Source organism: Euprymna scolopes, chromosome 16 (assembly GCF_053919585.1).
Source record: "Euprymna scolopes isolate OS-2025 chromosome 16, ASM5391958v1, whole genome shotgun sequence".
NCBI lineage: Eukaryota > Metazoa > Mollusca > Cephalopoda > Sepiida > Sepiolidae > Euprymna > Euprymna scolopes.
Window position 1 is genome coordinate 53,177,087 of NC_136497.1, and position 26,666 is coordinate 53,203,752.

The window sequence follows — 26,666 nt, forward strand, 5'->3', positions numbered from 1 at the left end:
TCCAAACTGTTAATACACAGAAGATCAAAACTTTATTTTAAAATAATTATATTAGTTATACTTTTATAAAAATTTGGTTCAATTAATAATTTCATATCCCAAAACAATATCGTAATAATTAAATCATTAAATTAACTTTCAAGATCCTACTTTTTTTTTAAATAATTTATGTAAAAAAAAATTTATACTGAAATAGAATCAGTCTCTAAATGAATCAGAATAAGTATACTAGATTCTTTTGCTTATATCTCAAAAAGATAGAATTGGTCGATTTAATGAAATAAGTTATCTAATTCCTTGAGTACTAACCTATATTGATTTTCTTTTTTCTTTCTTAATCAACAACATATTGATTTCTTTGTAATGTGTTCTAAAATTGCATTTATTATAAATTAGTAAAATCCATGCATTGAAGTTGTTTAGGAAATTGAAAACTAAGAAACTCCTGCTCCTACTTTTGAACCTCATATCAGTAGTGTTAATCGAATTTTTAATTATTTATATGTGCCAATTATTTTGTTGTGTAATTATTAAAATCTCTATAATAAAAGATAACGACTGTGTGTCTGTCCGTTTATAGAAAGACAGACTGGAAAATGTTCCTACGCACATGAAGAATTTATCTAGAAACATGAGAAACAAAAATATATTATGAGTGCTATTTAAAAAGATTCAACAAATGTTCCAATTGTTCAAGTTGGTTGAGACTCAGATTCATAACCCCAAGTCTGCTGCTTTGTTTTTTTCCTATTTTTTAATATAATAAAAATAGAAGCAAAAAACATCTTGGATTTTAGTATATACAATACCTAAGACCCTCCTGTGTTTCCATCCGTACCTCTCTCCCTATTATTTCATGCATCCATATATAATATTACAAAAAGATATATTATGCACAGATTTTCAGTATTTACTTTAATAATGCTCAATACACAAGTAAAGATAGGTAATAACTTAGGAAAATATATATTTAGCCTAATAATTCCCTACGGAGATGAAACGTGGATGCATCTGTGTAGCTTAATCGCTCTCTCTCTCTCTCTCTATATATATATATATATATATATAAAAATATATATATACAATAAAGGAGATCTGTCTATGTTGTTTAATATGAAGACAAACTAAGAATTGTACTTTAAATATAAGTGTTTTACATGTAAAATTTTCTTTTATACAAGAGAAATTGTCTTGCATTTATAATTACCTTCATTAGGAAAAAAAAATGTTTAATTTAAACAAGAAAAAAAAAAAATCTAATTTTTGAAAATATTCATCAAAGAATTATATATACAAATTTTGTTTACAGAGCAAAAATGAAATAAAAATTGCAAAATATAGAATAACCCAAAAATATTTTTAAATATTTCTAAATGCTCTTTTGAAAGTCAAACCAAATACGGCCTTTTTTGAAATATTCACTCACCTTGAGAAGTGCCAATGATGAAATGTAAACTTGTTCTGCTGTATCCACTGTGGAGGCATCACTTGTTGTAGTACCCTAGCAGAAAAAAAAACAAAAAAACAATGTGATCGAGTTAAACACAAAATAGATTTTACTTAATAGACTCTTTAGCTATAGTAAACATTGCATTTGTGTGTGTATATAAAAACAGAAGATAACTCAAAAGGTAAGAGTCAGCGTCAATTATTGCTGTTTGTGGTACTTTCGCAAGTGGAAAATGTCAAGAGACCAGGAAGATTTTTTTCTAACTACAATAGGTATGTCAAAGTGTTTATCATTAAAACACCTTGTATCAAATCTTCTGTATGGAAGAGATAAAAGAAATAAGAAATATCTATATGTAAATGTAATCTGATGAGCACATAATTTTATACTACAAGCAATTTATACTTCTTATCTGAACATTTTTGACAGAAACTAAATAAGGTTTAAGAAATTATAGATGAGGATTGATAATTTGGATTAGGTATCACAAACCAGCTAGTTTAATGTATGAAAATGGGTAAATACATGACCTTCGTAATTACAGAGGGCCGTGATAAATATTATGAAATTTTATTCAATTTCAATTTGTTATAACTCATTTAAGGAGTGGGGGTTACTTTGAGAAAATTTAGATGCAAACAAAATTTAATGTTTTCTCTTTAGGCATGTTTCATTAGATAACTAACAATTGCTGCTTAAATATTTTGGTTTGGATTAGGTTATTATTTTCGATGACAAGCAATTTTATTTATTTTAAAATTTAATGTGAACGATCATATGTCTCCAGGCATATAAAAAGAGTCTGAATTTTAAAGAAAAAGAAGTCGCTCATCAATATGGTGGACTTAATATAGGATTGTAAGCTATCTTTCACAAAAGAATCCAAGTTAAAAACATTAGTAAATGAAATTTTTGCCTATTATCAAATTGTTTGTTTTTACATGGTTACAATCTGAATTTTTAAAAAATAATTTGCTATTTTTTAAAATTTAGTTTGAACTACCCATGCTATTTTTTTTTTTTTTTTTTTTTTTTTTTTTTTACACAGTGATCACCACTTATCAAGGCCCGGAAGCCACTCAGGGATAAGGGTTATTGCAAGTACATCACGTTAGTGAGGAGATTTTATGAAGTGTTTAATTAGGGGGGCGGTTCATTAGGAATTTGTTAACATTAGACTTGAAGACATCCAAGTTGTAGGCCAGAGGGAAGCAGGCAGACGGAACAGAGTTCCACAGGCGTGCAGTTCTAAGAAAGAAGCTTTGCTCATGAAATCCGCGTTTTGATTTAGGCACAGATATAGAGTGGGGGAAATTTTTCACAGTGGATTCAGCTAGACGGGTGTTTTTCGTGAAAGTTTGGCGAGGGGGGACCAGGGATCGGAGTTCAGACGAGCACCTGCCATGAAAATAACGATAAAACAAGGATAGGCTCGCAACGTCTCTTCTGTGGGAGAGGGGTTGCAGGGTAGAGAAAAGGGCATCCCCCACTAAACCACGAAGTCTATTTTGTACTCTGTCAAGGCATGATAGGCTGTTTTTGGCAGCTCCTGCCCAGATATGGCAACAGTATTCCATCCTTGGCCGTACTTGGCTTTTATATAGATAGAGAATTGCATCAGTAGTGAGATATCTTCTGGAGCGGTAGAAGGATCCCACCATCTTTCCTGCGACCTTGGCAACAGACTTGATGTACGTGTTCCATTTCAGATCAGGAGTAAAGGTCAAACCCAGAAGCTTGTCAAAACACGGGGCCTCACCCAGACGAGAGCCATCCATCACAATTGATGCCAGCTGGGGATCAGAGCGTTGATGATGTAAGGATAGGAGTTTGGTTTTAGATGCATTAAAGGTAACTAGCCACATCTTCCCCCACTGAACCACGCGCTCGAGATCAGAGGAGAGAGAATCCGAGAGAACTTCGTCATTTACAGCCTTTGATGTGTTGCCGTAGATGGTCGTGTCATCAGCATAGATGTCAACGAATGATTTAAGTATGTGTTTAGGGAGGTCATTGATGTAGATCAGGAAGAGAGTTGGGCCGAGGATTGACCCCTGAGGGACTCCAGCATTTATATTGCAGGCCTCCGATTTTTGTCCATCTACCACTACTCTTATGAGCCTATTGGAGAGAAATGATTTAATGATTGAGAAAACATTTCCAGTTATACCGTAGCTGGAAATCTTGTGAAGTAGACCCTTATGCCATACTTTGTCAAAGGCCTTTGATATGTCAAGAGCAATTGCCCTAGAAAGGAAGCCTTTGTCAAGAGATTCACTAATCCTGTGGGATATAACCGTCAGCACATCTGCGGTAGATCTTGCAGAGCGGAAACCATATTGTGTGTCACTAAGAAGGTTGTTTCTGCTGAGGTGGTTGACTATTTCTCTATTTAATATTGATTCCAGTAACTTACTCATAACACAGAGAAGACTTATTGGTCTGTATTGAGAGGGAGATGACTTATCACCTGAATTCTTAAATACAGGGCAAACTGATGAGGTCTTCCAGGGGGTCGGAAAGCACTTCTCCTTAAGGCAGCGCTTAAATAGTTTCGTAAGTATGGGAGCAAGTTCTGGTTGAAGCTTTTTTAACACTATAATTGGGATGCCATCAGGGCCAGTTGCTTTACTGGAATCTAGGTTTTTTATTAGCTTGGCGACCTCATGCACGGATATTTGTATATTACCTAGCTTGTTCTGTGTTATAGGAGGAAATATGGGGAGTTGATGGCCTTCGTCGCATAGGGTAGAATTAGCTGCAAAGTTCTTTGCAAATAGTTTGGCCTTGTCTGACGCTGACGAGATAACCTCTGGTCCATTGATAATGGTTGGGATAGAACGCACACTTCTGTTCAGGATCCTATTTGTTATTTGCCAAAACTGGTGGGAACCAAGCCGTTGATCAGCTACCTTGGATTTAACAGACTGGGCATATAGCTCTCTTGCATTTTTTATTACTCTTTTACAGTGGTTGCTGGCAGTCCTGAAAGCAGCTTTAGTCTCAGTGCATCTATTACGTTGGTAGTTATGGAAAAAGTGATTTCTGTGTGCGATAGCAGCAGCACATTCTGGGGAGAACCATGGCTGGCTGTTAGGTTTTTGTTGGAATTTTTTTGATGGTATGAATTGGTCTATGCCTACAATTAACCATTCGGTCAGATCTGATACTATAGAGGACACTTCCTTTTTAAACATGGAGTGCAGAGGTAAATCAGATATGAATGTACGGAAGCTATCCCAGTCAGCCATAGAGTATCGGTATACAGTACGGTGGAGGGGTACGTCTGATGGCTTCTTACATTTTGTTTTTATCTTAACTGATACGACGGAGTGGTCGGAGGATCCTAAAGGAGAATGAACGGTACATGAACATAGCTCAGGGGAAGTTGAAAGAAAAAGGTCTAAGAGGCTTGCATATTGATTGGGTGTATCGGGCACACGGGTGGGTTCGCGAACAATCTGAGTGAGGTCATAAGCAATGGCAAAATCATGACAAAACCTCCCCTCATCATCTGTCTTATTTGAATGGGTCAGCCATTCCACGTTATGGACGTTGAAGTCACCACAGATGTGGATGTTAGCCGAGGGATGTGAAGACAGTATGTGGTCTATTTTCTCAGATATGCTCTTAAAGATATGCTATTCATGCAATGAATCATTAAGAACATTCAATATGCTAGCTGTTGAAATAAGAGTCAAAATTACACTTACAAGTCATTTTTGTATGTCTTTTTAAAGGTTAATGAGATTTTGCCCAAGTTTAGACTGGCTTACTCTAATAATTTTTTTTTTTTCATTATGATTAATTTTCATTTATATTTGATATTACATTTGTAAAAACTTTCATCATATTAAAAAATAAAAATAAAAACCAGTACGATGTATGTCCCCGTGATGAAATGAAAAGATCATATTCCAAAAATCATGAAAATTGATCAAGTAGTTTCTTTTTTAAAAAATCATTTTTAAGCCATTAATGGGAATTTGTAAGCATTACAACATAAATCTACTAAGTATTAATTACTGTTGAGTTACCTCCCTTTGTTTAAGATTTTTTCAAAATCTTAGTCAATGCGGTCATTCTTTGGATACTCATAAATCTGATTTTCTTATTTAAAAATAAAACTACTTGATCAATTTGTGATTTTTGAAATATCATACAGATTTTTCTTTATAATATAGGGGTAATTCTAGACTTAAAAAAAAACAAACAATATTTATGCACTGAAATTCAGCTTCTGAACAAACAAGGCAACAAACTTTAATTTCCAACAAACTTTGAACAGTCATAATTCAGCTGTAAATCATACTACCAAAATAAATTTGGTATCATTGTTTATATTTTGCAAAGATATATTTTCAAGTAAAATTTTGTGTTTTTGTTTCAGAAGAGACTTTTTACCCTTTTTAAGTTTAATTATTTTTACCTGTGTAAACATGTGCAAGGCATTATATTTAATAAGGTGCATAAATGTATGCTATAGCAGGCATGTGAATGGAAAAATATTGACGACAACAGAGAGACTAAAAAAATGAGAAATATACCTGGGTTGAGGTTTGACAACTTCAAATTTGATTTCTCCATTTGGAAAAGTTATTGTCTCTTCAAATGTGCATTCATGCTGAGAGATGAAAGCACTTAAAATACTAGAACAATTAATGTTCATTAAGATACAAGATATCTTAGATAGGTTTTTTGATGTCCATAGATGAAACTGGTTCATGTTTTTTAAGTCGATAGCTAAGTGATATACCATAAAAGACATCAATTCAACATAAAAAATAAAATGTAATCTAGTGTTCATAAACAAAACTAGAATGCTTCCAGCACAATTCATCAAAACAAGTCTACAAATTTATAGACTTAAATAAAAGAAACAGCTTATTTAAAAAAATTTCATGCCAATATCAGATCTGATACAGCAGAATGCTAAAAAAAAATATCAACATGCTTTCAAACATCTCAATACAACTACTTCAGAATGCTGAAAATAACATAGCTGGATATACATTCACATAGACAGCAATGAACAGCAAAGAAAACTTTACTACATAATAAAATGAAATATATATATAAATCTAAATCTTGTTTATTTTATTTTTTTTTTACTAATACCCAATTATTCCAAGTTACTACAGAAAACTAGGAATTTAATATTCCTTTGACACTTCCTCCTTTGGAGGAAGCCAGTTCAACCTGTCTAAGGTTGAATGCCATACAACAAACATAAATTCCTAGTTATACTTCTTTATAAATTTATGAGGAGGTAAATAAATAGTAAATATGGACTGTTTCTTTAATTTGCTTTTTTTGTTAGTCTTCATATTAATACGTTATTAGTTTTTGTGTGGTTTAATCAAGATAAAAAAAAATCCATAAAATATATATCTATGTACAACTTTTAACACATTTCATATTTTTCATGCCAACCATCTCCTTGTCCTCTCACCTTTGGTCTTTTTAGGACTGCTGATTCGTAGATATGCAAGTTAAAGCAAATCTAATTACACATCCCATGATCCTTATGAATCCTCTTGCATAAATCTGTGCCTGGGGCTTCCAGACACAGCTGGCCCACAGCCAGTCACAAAACAAAATTTAAAAATCGCTTTTTTCAAAAAATACAGCCGATTCGCATTTTAAATTCTTTATTTAAAAGTTCTGACTTTTTTCTAGAAAATACAACTGAACCGTATTCTAAGTTCTTCATTAAAAAGCAACAAATCTTTTCATAAAATCCAACTGAATCGTTTTTACTCATCTCCATAACTTGACGGTATTTCTCAAAAATCTCCATAACTTGACGGTATTTCTTAAAAATCTGACTTGAATTGTAATTTTTTTTATTCTGTATGATGCAAAAAAGAAAACAAATTTAATTTAAACTCCTTCATTTCTCACTGAAATTAGCTTATGGTTTAATTAGGATACAAAAAAAATCTATAAAAAATATATTGCCAACATGTGCACAGCTTTTAACATATCTTGTATCTTTTGTGTCAACCACTTCTGTCCTCTCGCCTTTGGTCTTTTTAAGATTGCTGATTCATTGATATGCAAATTAATGCATAACAACATATCGTTAATTTTAAAAACTTACTTGACCAAGAGATGGTACTCCTCCACTCAAACGCAAAAGTCTCTCCATAGAAAAGATCTGGAAATAGAAAGCAAAATAGAATTGCATTTAGATGCGTTGATAAATTAAATTTGGCAAATGTTAATAAAAGGGCTCTATATTATTTTTCATAATAAAAAAAAAATTATGCTGTTTTTCAAGCTCACAAATAAATACAGCAAAAAGGTACTTAGAAGCATTGGGTACACAACAAATGAAGTAGAATTACTGGTAGGTTAAGAGATGATAACCAGTTTTTATGCATGAATTGTAAGAAATGCTCCTGATCCACTTTTCATAGAAGTAGAATAACAAAATTTAGCACAGTTATTAGTGTTTCTCTACATAGGAAAGAACCAGAGTAATGCATTTCTCCCATTATTTAATGCAGCTCACGAGACTTTTTGTAGGACTAATTTGGTTGGTGCTCCAACCACAACGTAATATTGGAAATCAAGGCTGCATTATCTAGGAAATGCTTTCCTTCCAAAAACAACTTCATGGTTGGAAAGAGGTGAAAGTCAGAGGATGCAAGATCAGAAGAGTAAAGGGATGGGAAAAGATTTAAAAGCCACATATCTATACATCTGGCCACATGGGCATTGTGGATTGAAGTATCATCTTGCAAGAGGAAGATACCTAAACTTGTTCTGTCTCTTGATTTTGATAGCTTCTCTTAATTTCCACAAAAATGAAGCATAATAGACTCCTGTAATTGTGATACTCTTTGCCAGTAAATATGTCATCACTACTCCGTCCTGGTTCTATATGATTGTAGTAAACATAACCTTGATAATGAAGTACTGCACCATTGCTTTTTTTTTGGAGGTGGTCAGTCCAGGTGCTTCCACTGCATTGGCTGGATGCCGGTCTCTGGATCATAGTCATAGACTTAGCTTTCATCCCATGTAATCAGTCTTTTGAAAAATTTGATCTTTTTAGCACATCTCCAAATTCATCCTTGAGCACTTGACACATTCTCACTTCTGGAAAGGTGCCAGCAACTTGGGAATCCATCTGGCAAACACCTAATGCATATGATCATCAATCATAGTTTCCACAGATCCTGTACTAATCTTGATCTCTTGGGTTATTTGGCAAATAGTCACATGTCGATCTTCCAAAATGGCAGAAATTGAGCAATCAGGTTTGGGAGCTGTTTCTCCAGATTTGTTACCAGGTTTGAATTTATGCCAGCATTTTACAAGGTTATATGATGGGGGCATTATTACCAGACATTTCTTTCATTTTATCAAAAATATCTTGTGATGTGTATTCTTTCAAATACAAAAAAACAGATCATTGCACAACACTGAACAAACCCCATTTCACACTTAATTCAGTTTAAACACCTGTAAATCAGAAACCACAATTAGTTCAGAGCTGTAATTTTTCACATAACTCAGAGATATAAATCATTGCACATGCAAAATTTCAGCTAGATCAGACAAATGAAAGTGGGTCAAGAGCTTTAATACCTTTCATAAGACAAGAGATGGATAAGAACTGAAATGTGAACAAAGTATATTTAAATGACAAAGTTATTGAAGTTGTTGAAAAGTTGTGTTATCTTGGTGATACTATTAAAGCACAGGGTGGAGCAGATGCTAGTGTGATTGCAAAAATTAGGAGTGGATGGAGTAAGTTCAGAGAACTATTGCCTTTAGTAAACATTGTTGAATAAGGAAAAAAGTCTATCAGGCATGTGTACATCGTGTCATGATGTATGGAAGTGAAACCTGGTCAGTAAGGATTGAGAACATGCACTGCATGGAGAAAAATGATATGAAAATGATATGATGGATATGTTGAATTGATGTCTTTTATGGTAGATCACTTAGCTATCGACTTAAAAAACATGAACCAGTTTCATCTATGGACACCAAAAAACCTACTATCTAAGATATCTTGTATCTGAATGAACACTAATGTGAGTCTTAAAGACAGGCTTAGTTCTAATTACTTCAGAAGGAGATTAAATCTGAACAGGGAGATGTGTGCAGAACAGGAAACTTTAATGGTATGGTCATGTTGAAAAAATAAATGTGAGTTCTTGAGTTAATAGATGTAGAAGAGTTAAAGTAGCAAGTCCAGTTCACAGGGAATGCAAAAAAAAAAAAAAAAAAATATTGAATTGAGAGAGAGAGAGGTATAAATAAAGACTTGGCCAGAGATAGGTTACTTTAGAAGTCAATTTCTTAAAGCCATTGAAACCATGGCAGCATGTAAAACGGATGTTAAACTTAATATGAAAATGATGATTCGAAAGCAAGGTGACAGATCATTATAGGTAAAATGTTCACAAGCATCAAGTAAGGAAAGTCAATACTACAAGATACAACCTGAACAAAATGAAAGGGCATAAAACAGAGGAAGATGACATGTGCTAAACAATGCCAATCTGATCTCTATAGGATTCATTTTCTTGCTCAATCAGTATACAACACCCTATCAAGTAGTTTTGATTTATATATATAAGAATGTTGTTCCAGGACTTTGGAGATGGTTGATATATTGTTAACCAAGTTCTGAAAGTTACAGATGAAGTTGAAGTGGTAATAAAGGCTAATAAATATAAACCAGGAAGAAAGATTATCAGAGCCAGAGGACAAGACGCATCAGAGAAAAAGGACAAGTCTGTGTTAATCTACACCTTATTGCTAGTTGTGGGTAGAGGTGAAAAAACAGTTGCAGTTCTGAAAGCAGATAGCTAAAATTTTTCTCTATTCAGACCTAATAATATATTCACAGTGCAAGAAGTAATGTATTATTTCTAAACTCTCCGTATGATGGAAAGAGTTTATTATTCTCGTCAAGAGAAAGTGTGAAAAATACCAAAAACTTGTTGCGTTATTCCAGTGAATAAATTCCAATGTGTATTCCAACCAAACTGAAATTGGTTGCAGAAATTTTGTAATAATCCCTATCTTCGAGTGGTCTCTGATCTTAATATGTGTACTTCAATAAGAAAACAAAGATTAAAAAAAATCAGTCCAAAATTAGGAAGAGTGAGAGCAGCATGGAATTGGTTCAAAGGAGTCAATTCATAGAACAAAAGAATACCAAAAAATGTGTTAAAAGGAAGCTGACATTTAAAGTAAACAGATTTATCCTGGTGAAAGCGTTCAATGTAGGAAACAGGATTGCTGTAATGATTTTCACTAGCTTACACTGAGCGTCTATGTTACACAGTCTGTTATTTTGTCACACTATTTAGTTTGCAATGTTTATGTGGTGTATAAACCGGCATCATTTTCAAGAAAGAAATGTTTGGGTTGCTGATGTAGTAAATCTTATAATGTAAAACCCAAAACCTAAAGTGAAACTAGTTCATCATAAATATTTAAAAGGCGTTTTTTTTTTTTTTTAACTTATTTTAACCACAAACAAGGCTTATTGTGGTTCTCCTGTAAGAGACGTTTCCCTGAACTACTTTGGCTTTTTCTCGTTCACATACCTCTATTCCGAATTTGTAGCAGCGAGCCAATATCAGTGGACTTTTTTCTACCAAATCGGCCATTAATTTTTTTTTTTCATGTTTAACATATTTCAAAATGATATAAATTATTGCGCAATAAAAATAATCAAATTAAAAAAAAATAAGTTTTCTTATTTCCAATTATTTAATCAAGTAAAAATTCCATTTTTTATTTGATTACTAAATTGAAAAGGCTATTTTTTTGCATAGTATTTTCAAGTTAAATTCAGCTTTTATGATATTTTTGTTTATTAAATTGTTAAGTACCATTTGCTAGAATAACTTTGTACATTTTAATAACTTTTAGTTTGTTAGAATAACTTTTCACATTTTGTAATCAAGTAAAAAAAAAAAAAAAATGGCATTTTTACCTGATTAAATAATTCGAAATAAGAAAAATGATTTTTAATTTAATTATTTTTATTGTGCAATAATTTATATCAGTTGGACATATGCTAAGCAGAAAAAAAACACAAAAAACAAACACTGTTAATAACTGTTTTGGTAAAAAAAAAAAAAAAAAAAAAAGTCCACTGATATCAGCCTGCTGCTACGAATTCGGAATAGGGGCATATAAGCGAAAAAAAAAAAAAAAAAATAGTTCAAGGAGACGTCTCCTTATTGTCACTTGAAACGTAAGGCTTGCTATTTTGGATTGTGTCTTGCAGTGGACTGTGGGGAGTTAAGCAAGCAGTGAGATGTTTGCTCACATTAAATTTAAACTTCTGCAGATTAGTACAGTCAGGGAACCAGGAAACAAGATTGGAATTCCAAAGTCTAGCAGTACAAGGAAAGAAACTCTTGAAGTAGAAAGCTTTCCAGTATCTAGGGACCTCAACAATGAAGTGGTGGGATTTTGTTGCTTTTCGGGTTAGTTGGGAGTATGTACATTGAGGGGGCACAACCCGGCACAAGTGCTAGAAGTTCATCAGAGTACATAACATTAAAGTGCAGAACCCCGGCATACGTTTTTTTTCGGTTACGATGTGGAATACAATGTTTTTTCTGGACCCTGGTTATATTTTCCTCGCCTTACGGTGTTATTTATAATGTTATTTGATTATATACATGTGTAGTAAGTACTGTTTTTGTTACTAATTTTTAATATGTACTGTATAAATGTTGCTTCGGCCCCGCCATACGGCGATTTCACGAACTCGTATCTCGGGCTTAAAACAAGCAAGGGGATGCCACATTGTGGCGATGGGACAGGAGTTGAAGCTTGGCTGAGAGTGTGGAACCTAGTAGATTTGAGACTTTTTTTTTTTTTCAACATTGTCTAAGAGTGAGAGAATAGTGGTAGATGCTGTGGCAACAATTCCATGGGAACTGCTGATATTTACGGTAATTCAACCATCTTTTATTAAATAATAATTTCTAACGCGAATAGGGCACAAATGAGTAGGAAAACCAAAATAAATTGTTTTTGATCAATTTCCTAACTGTATTTCCTTTAAAATAAGTTATGTCGCTAATGGTAATGTTTAACAGAAATCTGTCGAGTCGTCTTACTGTACTGTGAGTGTTCCATCATTCAACTAACAATCTCATTAACACTTACCCTCGAATTGCTTTTGACCTAGATAAAGAATGACTATTAGTAAAAAAAAAAAAAAAAAAAAATCAGTAATAAAACGCTGTGGAAAAAACAAACAAACAAAAACATTTCAATTGTAAATAAAAACAATGACTTTAATACGAGTATCGTTTGATGCTCGGCATTATTTTATAGAAATGTTATTTTTATTGAACGGAGGGTTAGTTGTACAGATCAGGAAGAACGTGTAATTTTTTCCTGATTTTTAAGATAAACATATCTTATACTAAAGTCTGATCAGGAATATTAATTATACAACTGTTAAATTCTAGGGGTCCTTAAAAGTTGCGATGATCAGTTTACAAAAATGTTTTCAATGCTAAAGTCATTATGATAGCACTCGGGGTTAAAAAAAAATACACAAAATATCCAATTGGAGACGGGAGTGATTCTATAAAATTGCAATTAAAGAAAGGGTATATAAATTTAATTAAAAGAAACAAAACAAACTATCAGATATGTTTAGTACATATGAAAAACAGGAGGAGATTTTTTGCGTGTAAACGATACTAATTAACTTATTTTAAAGAAAGAAAACAAAAATGAAAAAATATAGAAATAAGATTCGAGTACATGTTTGATAATTTCTAGTTGTATTTTCCATAAGCATATTTTGAAAATAAAATATCAATCTATTCAATATGAAAATAGTACTACATTTTTAGCTTGTTTACAAAAAAAATAGGAAAATAATTGCAACTTACTAATTACAAAAGACAAGATGTAAAAATGATTCAGCAAGAAATCACCAACAACAGAATAGAATTATGGGATATGCCGCTTCCGCTCGGCCACTTCCGCTCATCCGCAGAAACGACGCATAAAATAAAAATAAAAGACTACTATCATTTATTTATTGAGTTGAGATTATTTTTTTCATTTAGACATGACTCGAACCAAATCATACATTTTTTTTATAATTTGATGCAAAACAAAAAAGTGAAGAGAAATAGCTATTATAAAACTTACAGCAACAATCTAGATACAAAAAACTGTGGTTCTTTTTTACTTGTTTGTATCTTGTTGCTGTGCACAATAAATGGCGTCACAAATCGCCGATGACGTATATTTAATTTACCTATGGGCCTACATTTTTAGATCGGCGCTTCTTCCAAATAAGAACGAAAATCGAAATATAGGAGTTTAATTAAAAACTGATGGTATCTACTGATTTGCCATGTCGAAATTAATAACATATCCAAAAATTACGAAAAATGATAAGTTAGAAAACGAATTATTAATGAAAACATAACAAGTTATACTTAAATGATAAACAGAATATAACAGGGGAAGTAATTGCAGTCTGTTTTGTTAACTTTTCCGAAAAGGGGATGGCGTCCCAATCGATCGTGAAATCGTGAAAGGACATGTTTTATGTAATAATGCAATTATATGTTACTAATTGATACAACATGATGATAAATAAATAACATTGCTTTCAGATGAAATTGACGTAAAAATTAAGTAGATAACACTGGTTTTTCTGAAAAATTTAATTTTTCAGCTTTTTTATTTTTTGTATTTTCATTCCAAACAAGGCATAGTGCCACTTTGATGTAGGGCCCCTACATTGTAGGGAGCTATTATCTGAAACATAATTTGCAGGGATACTATATAGGGAGTTGAGCAGCAAGATGTCTGCTTACATTACACTTGAACTTCTGCATGTCAGTAAAGTCAGGGGAGCAGGGACCCGGAAGGGAATTCCAAAGTCTAGTAGTTCTAGGGAAGAAACTATTAAAGTAGAAGGGGGTCTGGGGATCTCTACTGTTTAGGAGTAAGATTTTGCTACTTCTCAGGTTTTTCGGGGGTATTTACGTCAAGAGGGTACAAGGACTCGTAGTTCGTCGGAGCACTTTGATTTTCGTTCTTATATAACATGTTGGACAACCCCAGTGTTAAATCCTGAGTCAACGCTACTAATTATAACCCCTTTGGATGGCCACCCGCCAGTTACACGTCTTGGTCCCAGTCCAGTACATGAAATCCTCGGTATCAGGACCAGGTATAACCTATGCAAGCTGCTACCTCTCATTAGGGCGTGTCAACGGTTGAGCTCCGACGACTACAAAGTTCTTTGGATCCCACGTTCGCTAAGTTTAATGCGTCCAATGTTTACAACTGAGCAACTTTGGATGATCCACTTCCGTACACTTGACAACGGTATCATTAACAAAAGGAGATTTTCATTCAATCGGTTTATGCAACGTCCGCTCTCAAGTGAAAATGAGTGTTGTCAGCAATCGTTCCCAAACAGGAGCGAACAGAAAAAAAAAATAAGTAAAAAAAAAACTGGCACAAGCCTTTGTTTTGTTTTCTAGGTTATATATTCGTAACAATACAAGTATCTCTGCTCATCAGAAGAATAATGAAAGTAAAAAAAATAAGAAAAGGAGAAAAAAAAAATAAAATCAATTCCCCAATAATGCCTGTACATCTTGCATGTTTGTTTACTTGTAGCCATGCAGAGTGGATGACGTCACAAAGAGATGACGTCATTCATCATGCACAGTGAATGATGTCACATGTCATGTATCAGACACAAACACAGAGAAAACCCATGAAACTTTGGCTTGTTGCTAGACGAACCGTTTCAACCCTATAAGTCTAAAATGCTACTCTGATGTAAATCGTATTCGTATCAGTACTAAAAAATCAGCTCAACAGAGGGGGTGGAGCTGTTGTGGCATCTTCTATCTCTGCTCTGTCTCAGGAGATCCACCCTCCCAGATTTTACCTTCTCTTTAAAAAGAGGTTATAATGTACTTATTAATTTATAAACTAACTTCTTTAAAAAGAGGTTAGTTTATAACTAATAAGTGGTGACCACCGTGTAAAAAAAAAAAAAAAAAAAAGAAAAGGAAATATACTTCAAAGTCAAAAAATAACCAACGATAAGGTTTAGGTGAATAGTTTCTATCCAAAAAACAACAATTCTTCCCTCTTTGTCAGAAACATTGATCATGGAATGTGAGGACTAAAGTTTTCAGCATTTTTATTGGGTCGAAATAAACTGTTGATTTGAGCTTTTTTTTTCCAATCAAGAGCGCATATGTAAATACAACATTCACTGTGCTGCTACTCCTAGCAGATGATGTCACAAGAGACAAGTGATGTAAATAAAGAGTGGATGATAAGTGAAGCAGTGAGAGAGGATGAATGATGCAAATAATTATAATTTTTTATCATTGTTTTGCTATAATAAAAAATAATAAACCCATAGCTTCAACCTGATGGCATAACATTTTCAAGCTTTAATACCATGAAATCAATTATTCATGGCGGTATCAGGAACTTGGGGTTTCCTTATTTGAGGAGGTCACCAGTTTTGTGGGATTTCTTTAAGTGTTTTTCATTTTTGAAATGAGCCAATTTCAAAGAATATTTTCAGTGAAAAAAGTTTTTAGGTTTATAATTAAACTAGCGGGGGTGCCCGGCGTTGCCCGGATGTTTGGAGGTGTGTGTTGAGTAAAAAAAAAAAAAAGTGGTAGCAGACAGGCAGGCTCAAACCCGTACCAGGAAGGAGGAAAAGAATGTGAAACAAAGAGGATAGTCAATTAAATGAACTGGTAATTAACTTTTGCCCGGGTGGAGGATATTGGCACAAGGATGAAATAAAAAAATTGATAGAGAGAGAGGTGGGATCGAACTCGAAAATGTAGGGTAATTAGTCTTCTTCGCTAACCATTAGGCCAAAGACGACGGCGAATTCAATGAATTGGTAATTAACTTAAGAATCATAGGAGTCGGTGCAGAAATGAAAGTTGCTTTTAAACCTGGTCGAGGGCCAGTTAAGTTTTTCACTTTCTGTTATGGTATTTATTTGCTTCCCCACAAAAGCAAATTAGAGACAAGGTCATTTATAATGTGGGGGAAAACCAGCTGTCCCCAAAAAGGGAGCACTTTGGCAGTATCCAAATAAATAGTAATTGTCTCGTTATGAAGGGTTTCCCCTACATTGACCAAGGACCGATTACAGAATAGATACTACCCTGCTGGAAGGCTAGGCGCCAGGGATTTTCGTTTGATTAGTTTCATTTTATTTATACAAAAAAGACAAACAAACACCCGAAATGAGGGAATTTTTTAAAACTTGATCAAAAAAAAGATAGAGATGATGTCCATTTGTGAATCTGAGATAATATGATTTAGGAAGCATGCGAAAACTTCTGAAATCTAACGGACCCGAGAACCCCCACCCAAAAAATCTTTCATGGACATACACAAATGCTCGCGTCCATTTTGCCTTTTATATATTAGATTAGTGTGGGTGCCCGGCGTTGCCCAGATGTTTGTCGGTGTGTGTGTGTAGGAAAAAATTTTTTTTTAAGTTTTGGTAGGCACGTAGGCTCGAACACAAAGCCTTGAGGCAAAGGCGGAAAAGAAAATGATAACTTGATAACTTACCGCAATGCTAAGAGGGCAGAGGAAGTGAGAATGGTTGAAATTAAAGAATTAAAAAGTTAAGTGAATGCGTTCACACATGTGCGTAAATTAAACGAGATCAAACGTCATGCCACACTTAACTTTGGCTGCAGGCCAGTTTCTGCGTATTTGTTTGTTTCCTCCCCAAGATGTTGGGGAAAACCAGCTCCCCATAAAAGGGGAGTGTCCAAATGAATAGCAATTGTCTGATATGACAGGTTTTCCCTGCATTGATCAAAACTGATTGGTTTCTGCATGTCCCTGGCCCGAGTGCCAGGGAGAGTCGTTTGTTATACGGATTCAGTTTCACTTTTTTATATGGAAAAGCCAAACAAATAGGCGAGAGTAAGAAATAGTGTGAAAATAGCGTGTAAAAGTCACTCAAATAAAAGATAGAGGCGCCCTCCTTTCATAAATTTTTTTTTTTTTTTTTTGGAGTTCACCACTTATCAAGGCCCAATGGCCACTCAGGGATAAGGGTTATTGTGTGTACAGTAATCAAAGGGATAGTGTAGCAATAGTATTGGAGAATTGGTAAGGTGTCATTACTTAGGGGGGGGGCGGTTCATCAGGAATTTGTTTGTGTTGGACTTGAAGACATAATCTAGGAAGTATATAAAAAGTTGTAAGAGGTGGTACCCACCCTCTCCCTGAGCACCTCTCCGTAAAAAGCCTTTGCCGGATATACAAAAAAAAGTGAGTGCACACACACACACAAACACACACACACATTTTCGTTTTTGTATAATAGATGTAAGAAAATGATAAGAAAACAGAATAATGAGTTCAGAAGGCATTCATTCAAGAAAGAGATATTTTATATATGTTTAAAATGGAAGTTTGCAGCAAAGGGAAAAACATAAAATGTTTGTGAATATTTTAGAGTTCTTGTATAACAAAGGAGATTCATTACTTGAGAATCGAAGAAGTCAGAATCAATAGCTTAAGTCTCATGCGTTACACAGGCCAGAAAATCATAATCAAACCTTCTATGCTCAATTATCTCTATACTATAAAACTGAGAATGTCTGTGGGTGTGTGTGAGGACACTTCTCAACCTATATACTCAACAAATTTTTAATCTACAGACTTGAAATTTAGTATATAGAGTATTCAGATATGTGGTTGGTTCTGGATATGATCTTAAATTATATCCAGTGGTAAGGCCCCAGTTTGCGGGTTTTGTGGAGTGTGGAGCCACTCTTTAATTGCCATTGCTCCCAGGTCCACTCTGACCCGGAGTGGTAGTACCTGTTAAGGTCCCAACTATGGGTTAAATAGAACCAACTTGAAAACAAATATGTTCTATTAAAAAAATTTTCTTCAAAATCTTTGGATCCGGCATTAAATAACCTGAAAAGGATTTTTTTTTTTTTTTTACATGGGGGTCACCACTTATCAAGGCCCAGAGGTCACTCAGGGATAAGGGTTATTGCGTGTACAGTAATCAATGAGATTGTATTGTAGTAATCATTAGTATTGGAGATTTGACAGAGTGTCTTACTTAAGGGGGCGGTTTGTTAAGAATTTGTTTATGTTGGATTTGAAGACATCCAAGTTGTAGTCAGGTGGGAAACAGGTGAATGGAAGAGAGTTCCACAATCGTGCACTTCTGAGAAAGAAGCTTTGCTCATGGAATCTATGTTTGGATTTAGGCACAGATAAAGAGTGGGGAAAATTATTGACAGTAGTTTCAGCTAGACGGGTGTTTCTCATGAAAGATTGGCGAGGGGGGGGCGAGAGATTGGAGCTCAGACGAGCACTTACCATGGAAATAACGATAAAACAAAGACAGGCTCGCAAAGTTTCTTCTGTGGGAGAGAGGCTGCAGGGAAGAGAAAAGGGCATCTCTCACCAAACCATGAAGTTTATTTTGTACTCTGTCAAGGCAGGATAGGCTGTTTTTAGCAGCTCCTGCCCAGATGTGGCAGCAGTACTCCATCCTTGGACGTACTTGGCTTTTATACAGATAGAGAATTGCATCAGTAGTGAGATATCTTCTAGAGCAGTAGAAGGATCCCACCATTTTCCCAGCGTCCCTGGCAGCAGATTTGATGTACGTGTTTCATTTCAGATCAGGAGTAAAGGTCAAACCCAGAAGCTTGTAAAAACATGGAGCCTCCCCAAGACGAGAGCCATCCATTTCAATTGATGCCAGATGGGGATCAGAGCGTTGATGATGTAAAGATAGAAGCTTGGTTTTGGATGCATTAAAAGTGATCAGCACCTCTTATGCCGTAAAACAAAAACAACCAACCAACCAAATCAGACATGTGGAAAATTTTTTAATCAGTTTCCATCTGGTAAAAAAGGGATGCTAAGGAGTCAAAATTGAAAAATTGGTACTTGGGAGGGTCATCGGATTTTTATCTGTTTGTCAACGGTTTCATAAAGTTTGAAAACACATTTTAAAGATCATGGCAAGCTGGTCTAATGGTTATTCTACTTAACTCACTGTCTTTAGGTTTTGGCTTCAATGATCTCAGTTTGAGTATTTTTTTGTACTTACAAGAAGTAAACTGTTTAGAAAAAAAGATAATGCTCACATACATGTGTCTCAGTTGCTTTCCATTTTTTTTTTTACTTCATTGTTTTAAAGGAATTTAACATTACGTTTAATACTGGGAAATGCCAGGTACATTTTCTAGTATAAATTATATTTTGTTAAAACTTGTTAAGAGTCAGTATTCATTGTTTTTCATATAAGAAGGTAAGGTCAGTGAGAAAGGTTGGGAATATTTCAATGTAAGAGTTAGGGCTATGACAACTGAATATTCTTATCATTGTTTTGTGTCTCGAGTATATATCCGACACAGTTAGACAGTTAATCAACAGAGAACCACATCATTCTACATAAAAGCATATAAGATATTAACTGATATATACTCGAGAGTCAAAATAATGAAAAGAACATTCTCTTGTTATAGCCCTAGTTATAAGTGAGCAGGTGATAACTAAGGAGTTCAAGCAGTGTGTGTGTGTGTGTGTGTGTGTGTGTGTGTGTGTGTGTGTGTGTGTGTGTGTGTGTGTGTGTGTGTGTGTGTGTGTTGCGGGACTAGGATATATATATACCAATCCCGTTACAAAAGAAAATAATGAAACGAATGGTATGAATGAAACAAAAACTCAATTGCTGGATTGAATAAACGTGTCGTTTAATTTCTGTTGAAGAATGAATGTTTTAGGTGTAAAAGGAGTGAGCAATGTAGTGGAAATGGGAATGACAGTCCAGCGTGTAGAAAAAGAAAAAGATAGAGGGTTGATATCAGTAAAGCTGTGCGGCATGCTAGCAGTCAGCTACGCGAAGGTATTCTCAGGCACAAGTTGTATATATAGAGATAGAAAGAGTAAGAATGTCAATCCAGTTCATGGAGAGAGAAAGCATATAAGGTGTACGTACTGCCTGTTAACTCTTGTCCCACGCATAGTAGCGGGTGACGTGAGACGCACGTGGGTGCACGCGCCGAAAGGGCACGCTGTTGGTCCGTAGACCATTCAGCTCGGAAGCTGGTCCGAAAAGAAAGAAGCTGCTTATTGCTCTTGCTTTTATAGTTGTTTCCGGTGGTCTTTTGCGCATGTGTGGATTTCCTTTGAAAGGAGAAGTGACGTTGCCCATGTGTGCGTACGTGTGCGCGTATGAGAGTACATGTGTGTACGTTAGCGTGTGTGTGTGTATACACGTGAATGTGAGTGTATGTACGCAAACGTGAATATATGTATGTGTGTGTACATGTGCGCGTATGTTAGTGTGCGCGTATGTATATGACAAGTAATATAGCTTGAGATGTGAACGCATGCTTTTGTGTGAGACTAGAAAAGGCTTGTGCATGTGTGTGTGTGTGTGTGTGTGTGTGTACGTGTGTCTCGCAATTTATAAGTGTGAGTATGTGTGAGCTGACATCATGCCAGCAGGCAAAAAGCCTGACAGAGGGATGCCGAAGACACCACTTCGCAGATTTTGGCTCAACTGGTTTATTGAAGAAAACTATGCTTTTTAAAGAAATCAAAATGGCACTCAGAAAGATCATTTTGAATAAATTCAGAAAGTTCTCTTTTTTTTTTTATCACAAAAGTGTCTTGTTAGTCTTTCTCTACTCCATCGTTATTTTCATGGAAGGTGCTCAACTGAGCTCCAATATCTGATTTCTCCTTGTAAAAAATATCTGATTTCTCTTTGTAAAACATTCACAGCAAGAACTAGTATTACAACCACAATGAAAAAAGACTTTCCTTTTTCTCTTCATATACCTAACATCAGGCGAAATTTTCATACTCAGAGTTTCTTTGCAAAGGCTTCTTACCTGTGGCACACATTACAATGAGGTTGATCCCAAGCAGATTACAACATAGTCTTCTTCTAATCCAATGTCAACAAATACTTGTCATACACCACCCCAGAAGTAGTCAAATCTAGTTTATACCGTTGATCGTTTCTCATCCTTCAGCTGACAATCACTCCATCTCATTAACATTTATCCTCGAGTAGCTCTTGTCCTTGATAAGTGGTGACCGACCTAATTTTATTAATCAAAAATATGTATAATATATTGCTAATGTATCTTTAAATTACGACACTATGCAATTCTTTCAGAAAATAAAATATGTACAGCAATATCATCTTAATATTCCAGCTAACATGTAAATGGTTAATTATGGCATTTTAAAAATTAAGCAAAAATTTACTTAATTGCCCACGGTTCGGTTCTTACTTATTTCGTGTTTTATATATAACCTTTCACAAAGCATTCGTTCTTTAATATTTTGACCTATAAATATTATATTTATGCACAAATGAATACTTTAAAACAATTTAATATTCTATTTAGTATATTTTGAAATTAAAGAAAACTATAAGTAACGGGAAATACATTTTAAAAAGTATTATTTATAAAGCTAGTTTCGTTCCATCCGGGTTACCGATTCTCCTTTTCACTGCATTCTTTTTTTGTAACAGTTTTGTAACGAAGGGAAAATAGATTTGTCATCATGGCTGATACGGCTGCTCCATTGACTGTCGGCGGTGATAGAACCTCTGGACAAACTGTTCGTAATCAAAATGGTGAGATAGTTGCCACTTTAATTACTCGTTGATTATATACAAAACTTATTGTGGATGCTTTTTCATTTTAATATTTCTGTGATATAGCAAAATAATCATCACTGCCGGTCGGTCGCACATGGCTTATATTTCCCGTCTCTCACGTGCAAGAGACTGGAATTTTCTAGAATTAATCTATCTAATTCTGGTTTTCATTTGTGATTGAAATACTTAGATATCAAATTTACTGCTTATTAACACATATAAAATATTATTACATGTATAAAATAACAATTATATCGTGTTAAGTGGTTAATTCGTTTTTAAAGTAAATTTCTGAATCCGTTTTTTTTTTTTGTTTTTTTTTTAAAGAAATGTTTAATACTTCAATCATTTTTTTTTACCCTAATGCAAAGCTTGCAAAATATTTTTTCTTTTAATTATTGTTGTTTCTACAAGAAATTAATTCCAAACCTTTCATACAATGGCACTTTTTATTAATGATTTTAGTTAAATTTTTTTGTATTTTGGTGTCAATCAACCAGGAATCTGTTTTCCTTCAGTTCAGAATCAAATAAAATCGATATTTCTATAAACAAAAATATCGCATATTATTGTCGAATATCACGTTAATGATACGATTATCAAAAAATAAACTTAAATAATTTGCTTAACTTCAATCACCGATAGGGGGTTCACTTTGCTATTATACTTTCATTGTAAAATGAATACTAATTTTATGGCCGGTGTCATCGGAATCCAGATTAAATTCTCCTCTTTTTTTCCATCCCCACGTTGTTAACGGGAAAATAAAAACGAGAATTTATTTTCGTGTGATTACACGTCAATATCCAGGAAATACCAATGGAATTCATGAATTTGAGGAGTTCACTAAGATCGAAACCTCGATTTGTTTGTGTATACCAGCTCTACTGATTCATACTTTTAGAATTGAGCACTTTTGCCTTGTGCCTAATTGTATGTATGTGCAATAAAATCGCAGTTTAACGTTGTGTTCAGAAAAAAAGCCCTCTCCCTATTCCGACATTGTTTCCAGTCGTAATCAACTTCTTGTCACTAGAATCAACTTGGTTGTTCAAGAAATGTGCAGCTAGAGGTTGCGCAACCTTTGCTTCAATACACTCCCCACGCTGACAGTCTTACATGGGATACCCATTGTTCTTCGAAACTGAAAGGAGTCTTTTAATACATATTGTAGATTTTACAGTTGGAATTCATTTTACTATATAAATATAACGTAAAATGTTCACCCATTTACTGTCCAGAAAGTGATATTGACCACTCAATTTTTGACCACAATCAGCGTCGGACAAAATAGGAACATTTTATTTTTTAGATGGCGAAATTAACGTGTTTTAATCAAAATAAGGGATTTCAGTTACGCCGGCTCTTAAGTCCGTTTCCATTATTTTTTATAATAGTGAAATTATTTAAAAAAAAAAAAAAAATTTAAGTAAAATTTTTTGTATTGATGAAAAAATAAACAATCATGTCTAAAAGAAAAACTTGTAAATGATACAAATTGTGTAAAAATACGGTTACGAGTTACGAAAGGTGATCACACAAAATGAAACCTCAGTTCCTGAAACGAAAAACAATGATTTATTTGCATTGTAATTAATTTTTACTGATATATTGGCGTTGTTTAATTTGTTTTATAAATTGTGCATTTTATTTCGTAATTATTGTTTCCTAATGTATTCTTTGTAAATTGTTTTTGATTTCGACGTGAATAGTTGTCTTTCTATGAAACTTAAGAGTACTTCTGTAGATCCTCGACCCTCAAGTTAAATTCAATTGTTACGGTATCTTTTGTTTATTAAATTGTCAGGTGAAAGTACAAAATCGTTAACAACTCCCACCTTCCCTACATTTTTATTTTCACCTCAAACAAGACACAGTGCCATTTGGCTGTAAGAGATTACTAATTTGGACAAAATTTGTAGGGATACTATATAGAGAGTTGAGCAGCAAAGTGTTTACATTACACTTGAACTTTTTCATGTCAATACAGTCAGGGAAGCAAGGATCCTGGATTTTGCTATTTGTCGGATTAGTTGAGGCAGTACAAACAAGAGCTTGGAGTTCGTCAGAGTGCTCTCCATTAAAATACATGCGAAATAGGCACAGCCACAGAGATGCAACATTTCGTTGATGAGACAGAGGTTAGAGTTTGGTTGACAGTGTAGAAGGTTGATCACTCTTTTTTTTTTTTTTTTTTTTTTGAACCATGCCAGGAGTGAAAGGTTAGAAGCAGATGCACCAGCCCAAATATGGCAACAATATTCCATGCTTGGGCGAATGATGGCCTTGTAGAGGTATAGGATACCCTCAGGTTTAAGTATCTTTCTAGCACAGTAGCGAGAGCCCACCTTCTTCGCAACAGTCTTGTTAAGAATGGGTCTTATTTTGGTACAATCTGTAAAATGCAGACATACCAGTTCATGAAATGGTTTACCTAACAGCCCCCATTTTTTTTTTTTAGAATAATATAGAAAAAGATTACAAAAACAATTCCATTCAACTATAAATATATCGGTAAAAAAAAATGCAATTTAAATAAATTAGTGTCTTTGGCCTTTCAAGAACTGGTTTTTGTGTGGTTTGTTTTCATTACAGTAACTTGTTACCTAACCAAAATTGGGGCTACAGCTATAAAGAGGAGAGGGGGGGGGCAATAAAATTTACTTGGGAATAATGAAACCTTACCCAAATGACATAACAATGTTAGCGACGCTTAGATTATCTGAAGTTAAGCCTGGTCAGTTTAAAATGGGTCACCACTTACCTAAAAACTTAGCGAGTTTTAACCTACTCAAACTGAATGTAGCATCAGGCAGATCAAGCAAACGCATTGATCATGATATATATAACCAATAAAATAATATGAATGTTAAATATACTTGTGATATTAAAATTGTTTACTAATGATATATATTACATTTCAATTTTGAAAAACAAATTTTGATAATTTAATTTTTGCAATGTAATTTTTTAATAAATTAGTGTTGGAAAGTACCCCATACTCTAAAAGTTTATTTTTTAAGTTTTTAACCATGAAAATAATTGAGCTGACTGTTTAACCTAATTCCAAGGTTTCTGAAACTTTTCAAGTTGTCTTCACTGCCATCTTGCATGGTAGTGAAGACCTGCCTCCATCCCATCCCCTAATGTTTCTGACTTGCAACAGTTTCAATGTAATTAACGTGCAGTGATCAGGTGGATATACTGCCACAAAGTAGAAGAAAGAATTCAGCCATTCTCTATCAGAAACTTAGGATTTGGGATGCCTGACGTGCTCAGTGTCTTTGGTGATTTAGCCATATGTTCCACCTCTTGCATCAATTCAATAACATGAGGATATGTGAAAGACCAAGGAAAGCTTGGTTTGAATGCATACAAAGTGACCTGATTACTAGCAACATGACTGGTATCAATCCTATGGATCAGACCACATGGACACCATGAGATATTGCCTGGTGTTGCTCATCTGGAAGTCTAGGACACATACGGTACCTTAACTACCAAAATCTGATCGAAGATGATGATGAGTACTGTTTATAAAAGTGACCCCCCCCCACACACACACACACACACTAATTTAGCTCTTGGGGATCTTGAGGGAATGAATATTAAGGTCGTAGAGAATTCGACGATGTAAGCTTTGTTTCTTCTGTAGTTCCAACTTTTAACAAGATACACAATGAAAATATGACTTTGCTTTTTATATAAAAGATGTCATTTTTTATTGACTAATTCTGCGAAGTAGATTTCATGATTTGTTAAATGGATATTTTCCATTTAAAATTGGTTAAGTGAAAATTGTCAGGTTGGATCGGATCTTGTTTCTTTTCACATTTTGCAAGATGATCCGTTATGCCTCACCACTAAAAGAATTTTACCAATCTTCATACCATTGACTAGAACCCATGACTTGTACAGGATTTGAACTAGACATAACTCATCATCTGCTCAGCTTTACTCGAACATGACGTCATGCGTTCTGGTTTTACTGCAATCTGACATAAGACGCCGATTAATGTATGGCAAAAGAGCAGACTATCTTTGGGGGAAAAAAAATTAACAGGACCAGCCAGGAGTTATCTTTTTAAGTTTATGTGGAGACAAGAATTTGGTAATGATCCTTTTGTCTCCATCTTAAACCATATATTGGAAAGCTACCCGGTTGGTAAAGTTTCTTCCACATCCGCTTTTTCTTCTCACCCCACTTTAACATCATCTAATGCGACTGTAGAAAAATCTACCTAATACTAAGCAAATATCCTGATTGTCTTAATTTTAATTTTTAAAAATTGGTTCCCCAACGCCACCCTACAAGAAAAAAGTTCATGAAAAGAAGAAAAAAATAACAAACAAAAAGTTAATTTTACATTAGTTACAAAAAATGAAGGGGAAAAAAATGCAAAAATAATACATGAAAAACACATAAAAATGTTCTTTTTTTAACTTTTGTTAAAAAATGTATGAAAAACACCCCAAAATTGGTTTTCTTATTGGTTTTGTTTAACCTAAAAC

The 26,666-nt window shown here is 34.2% G+C and overlaps 2 protein-coding genes across 3 annotated transcripts in view; one reads left to right on the plus strand and one right to left on the minus strand.

The window, feature by feature from the left end:
- Positions 1–21,789, minus strand: part of LOC145295961 (ubiquitin C-terminal hydrolase PSMD14) — a 39,269-nt gene extending 17,480 nt beyond the window's left edge. Inside the window, exons 1-3 of one of the 2 annotated variants that reach the window (XM_080141869.1) lie at positions 21,373–21,789; positions 7,554–7,610; positions 1,427–1,501 (exon numbers count right to left, since the gene is read on the minus strand). In XM_080141869.1, coding sequence (XP_079997995.1) covers positions 1,427–1,501; positions 7,554–7,601 — 123 coding nt within the window. In that variant the 5' untranslated portion in view covers positions 7,602–7,610; positions 21,373–21,789. Of the gene's footprint in view, positions 1–1,426; positions 1,502–7,553; positions 7,611–13,350; positions 13,461–21,372 lie in introns of those variants that run through there. The other variant, XM_080141868.1, reaches the window with a different exon arrangement.
- Positions 21,790–21,939: 150 nt separating this feature from the next.
- Positions 21,940–26,666, plus strand: part of LOC145295960 (T-complex protein 1 subunit alpha-like) — a 30,383-nt gene continuing 25,656 nt past the window's right edge. Inside the window, exon 1 of the mRNA XM_080141867.1 lies at positions 21,940–22,130. Coding sequence (XP_079997993.1) covers positions 22,058–22,130 — 73 coding nt within the window. The 5' untranslated portion in view covers positions 21,940–22,057. The remainder of the gene's footprint in view (positions 22,131–26,666) is intronic.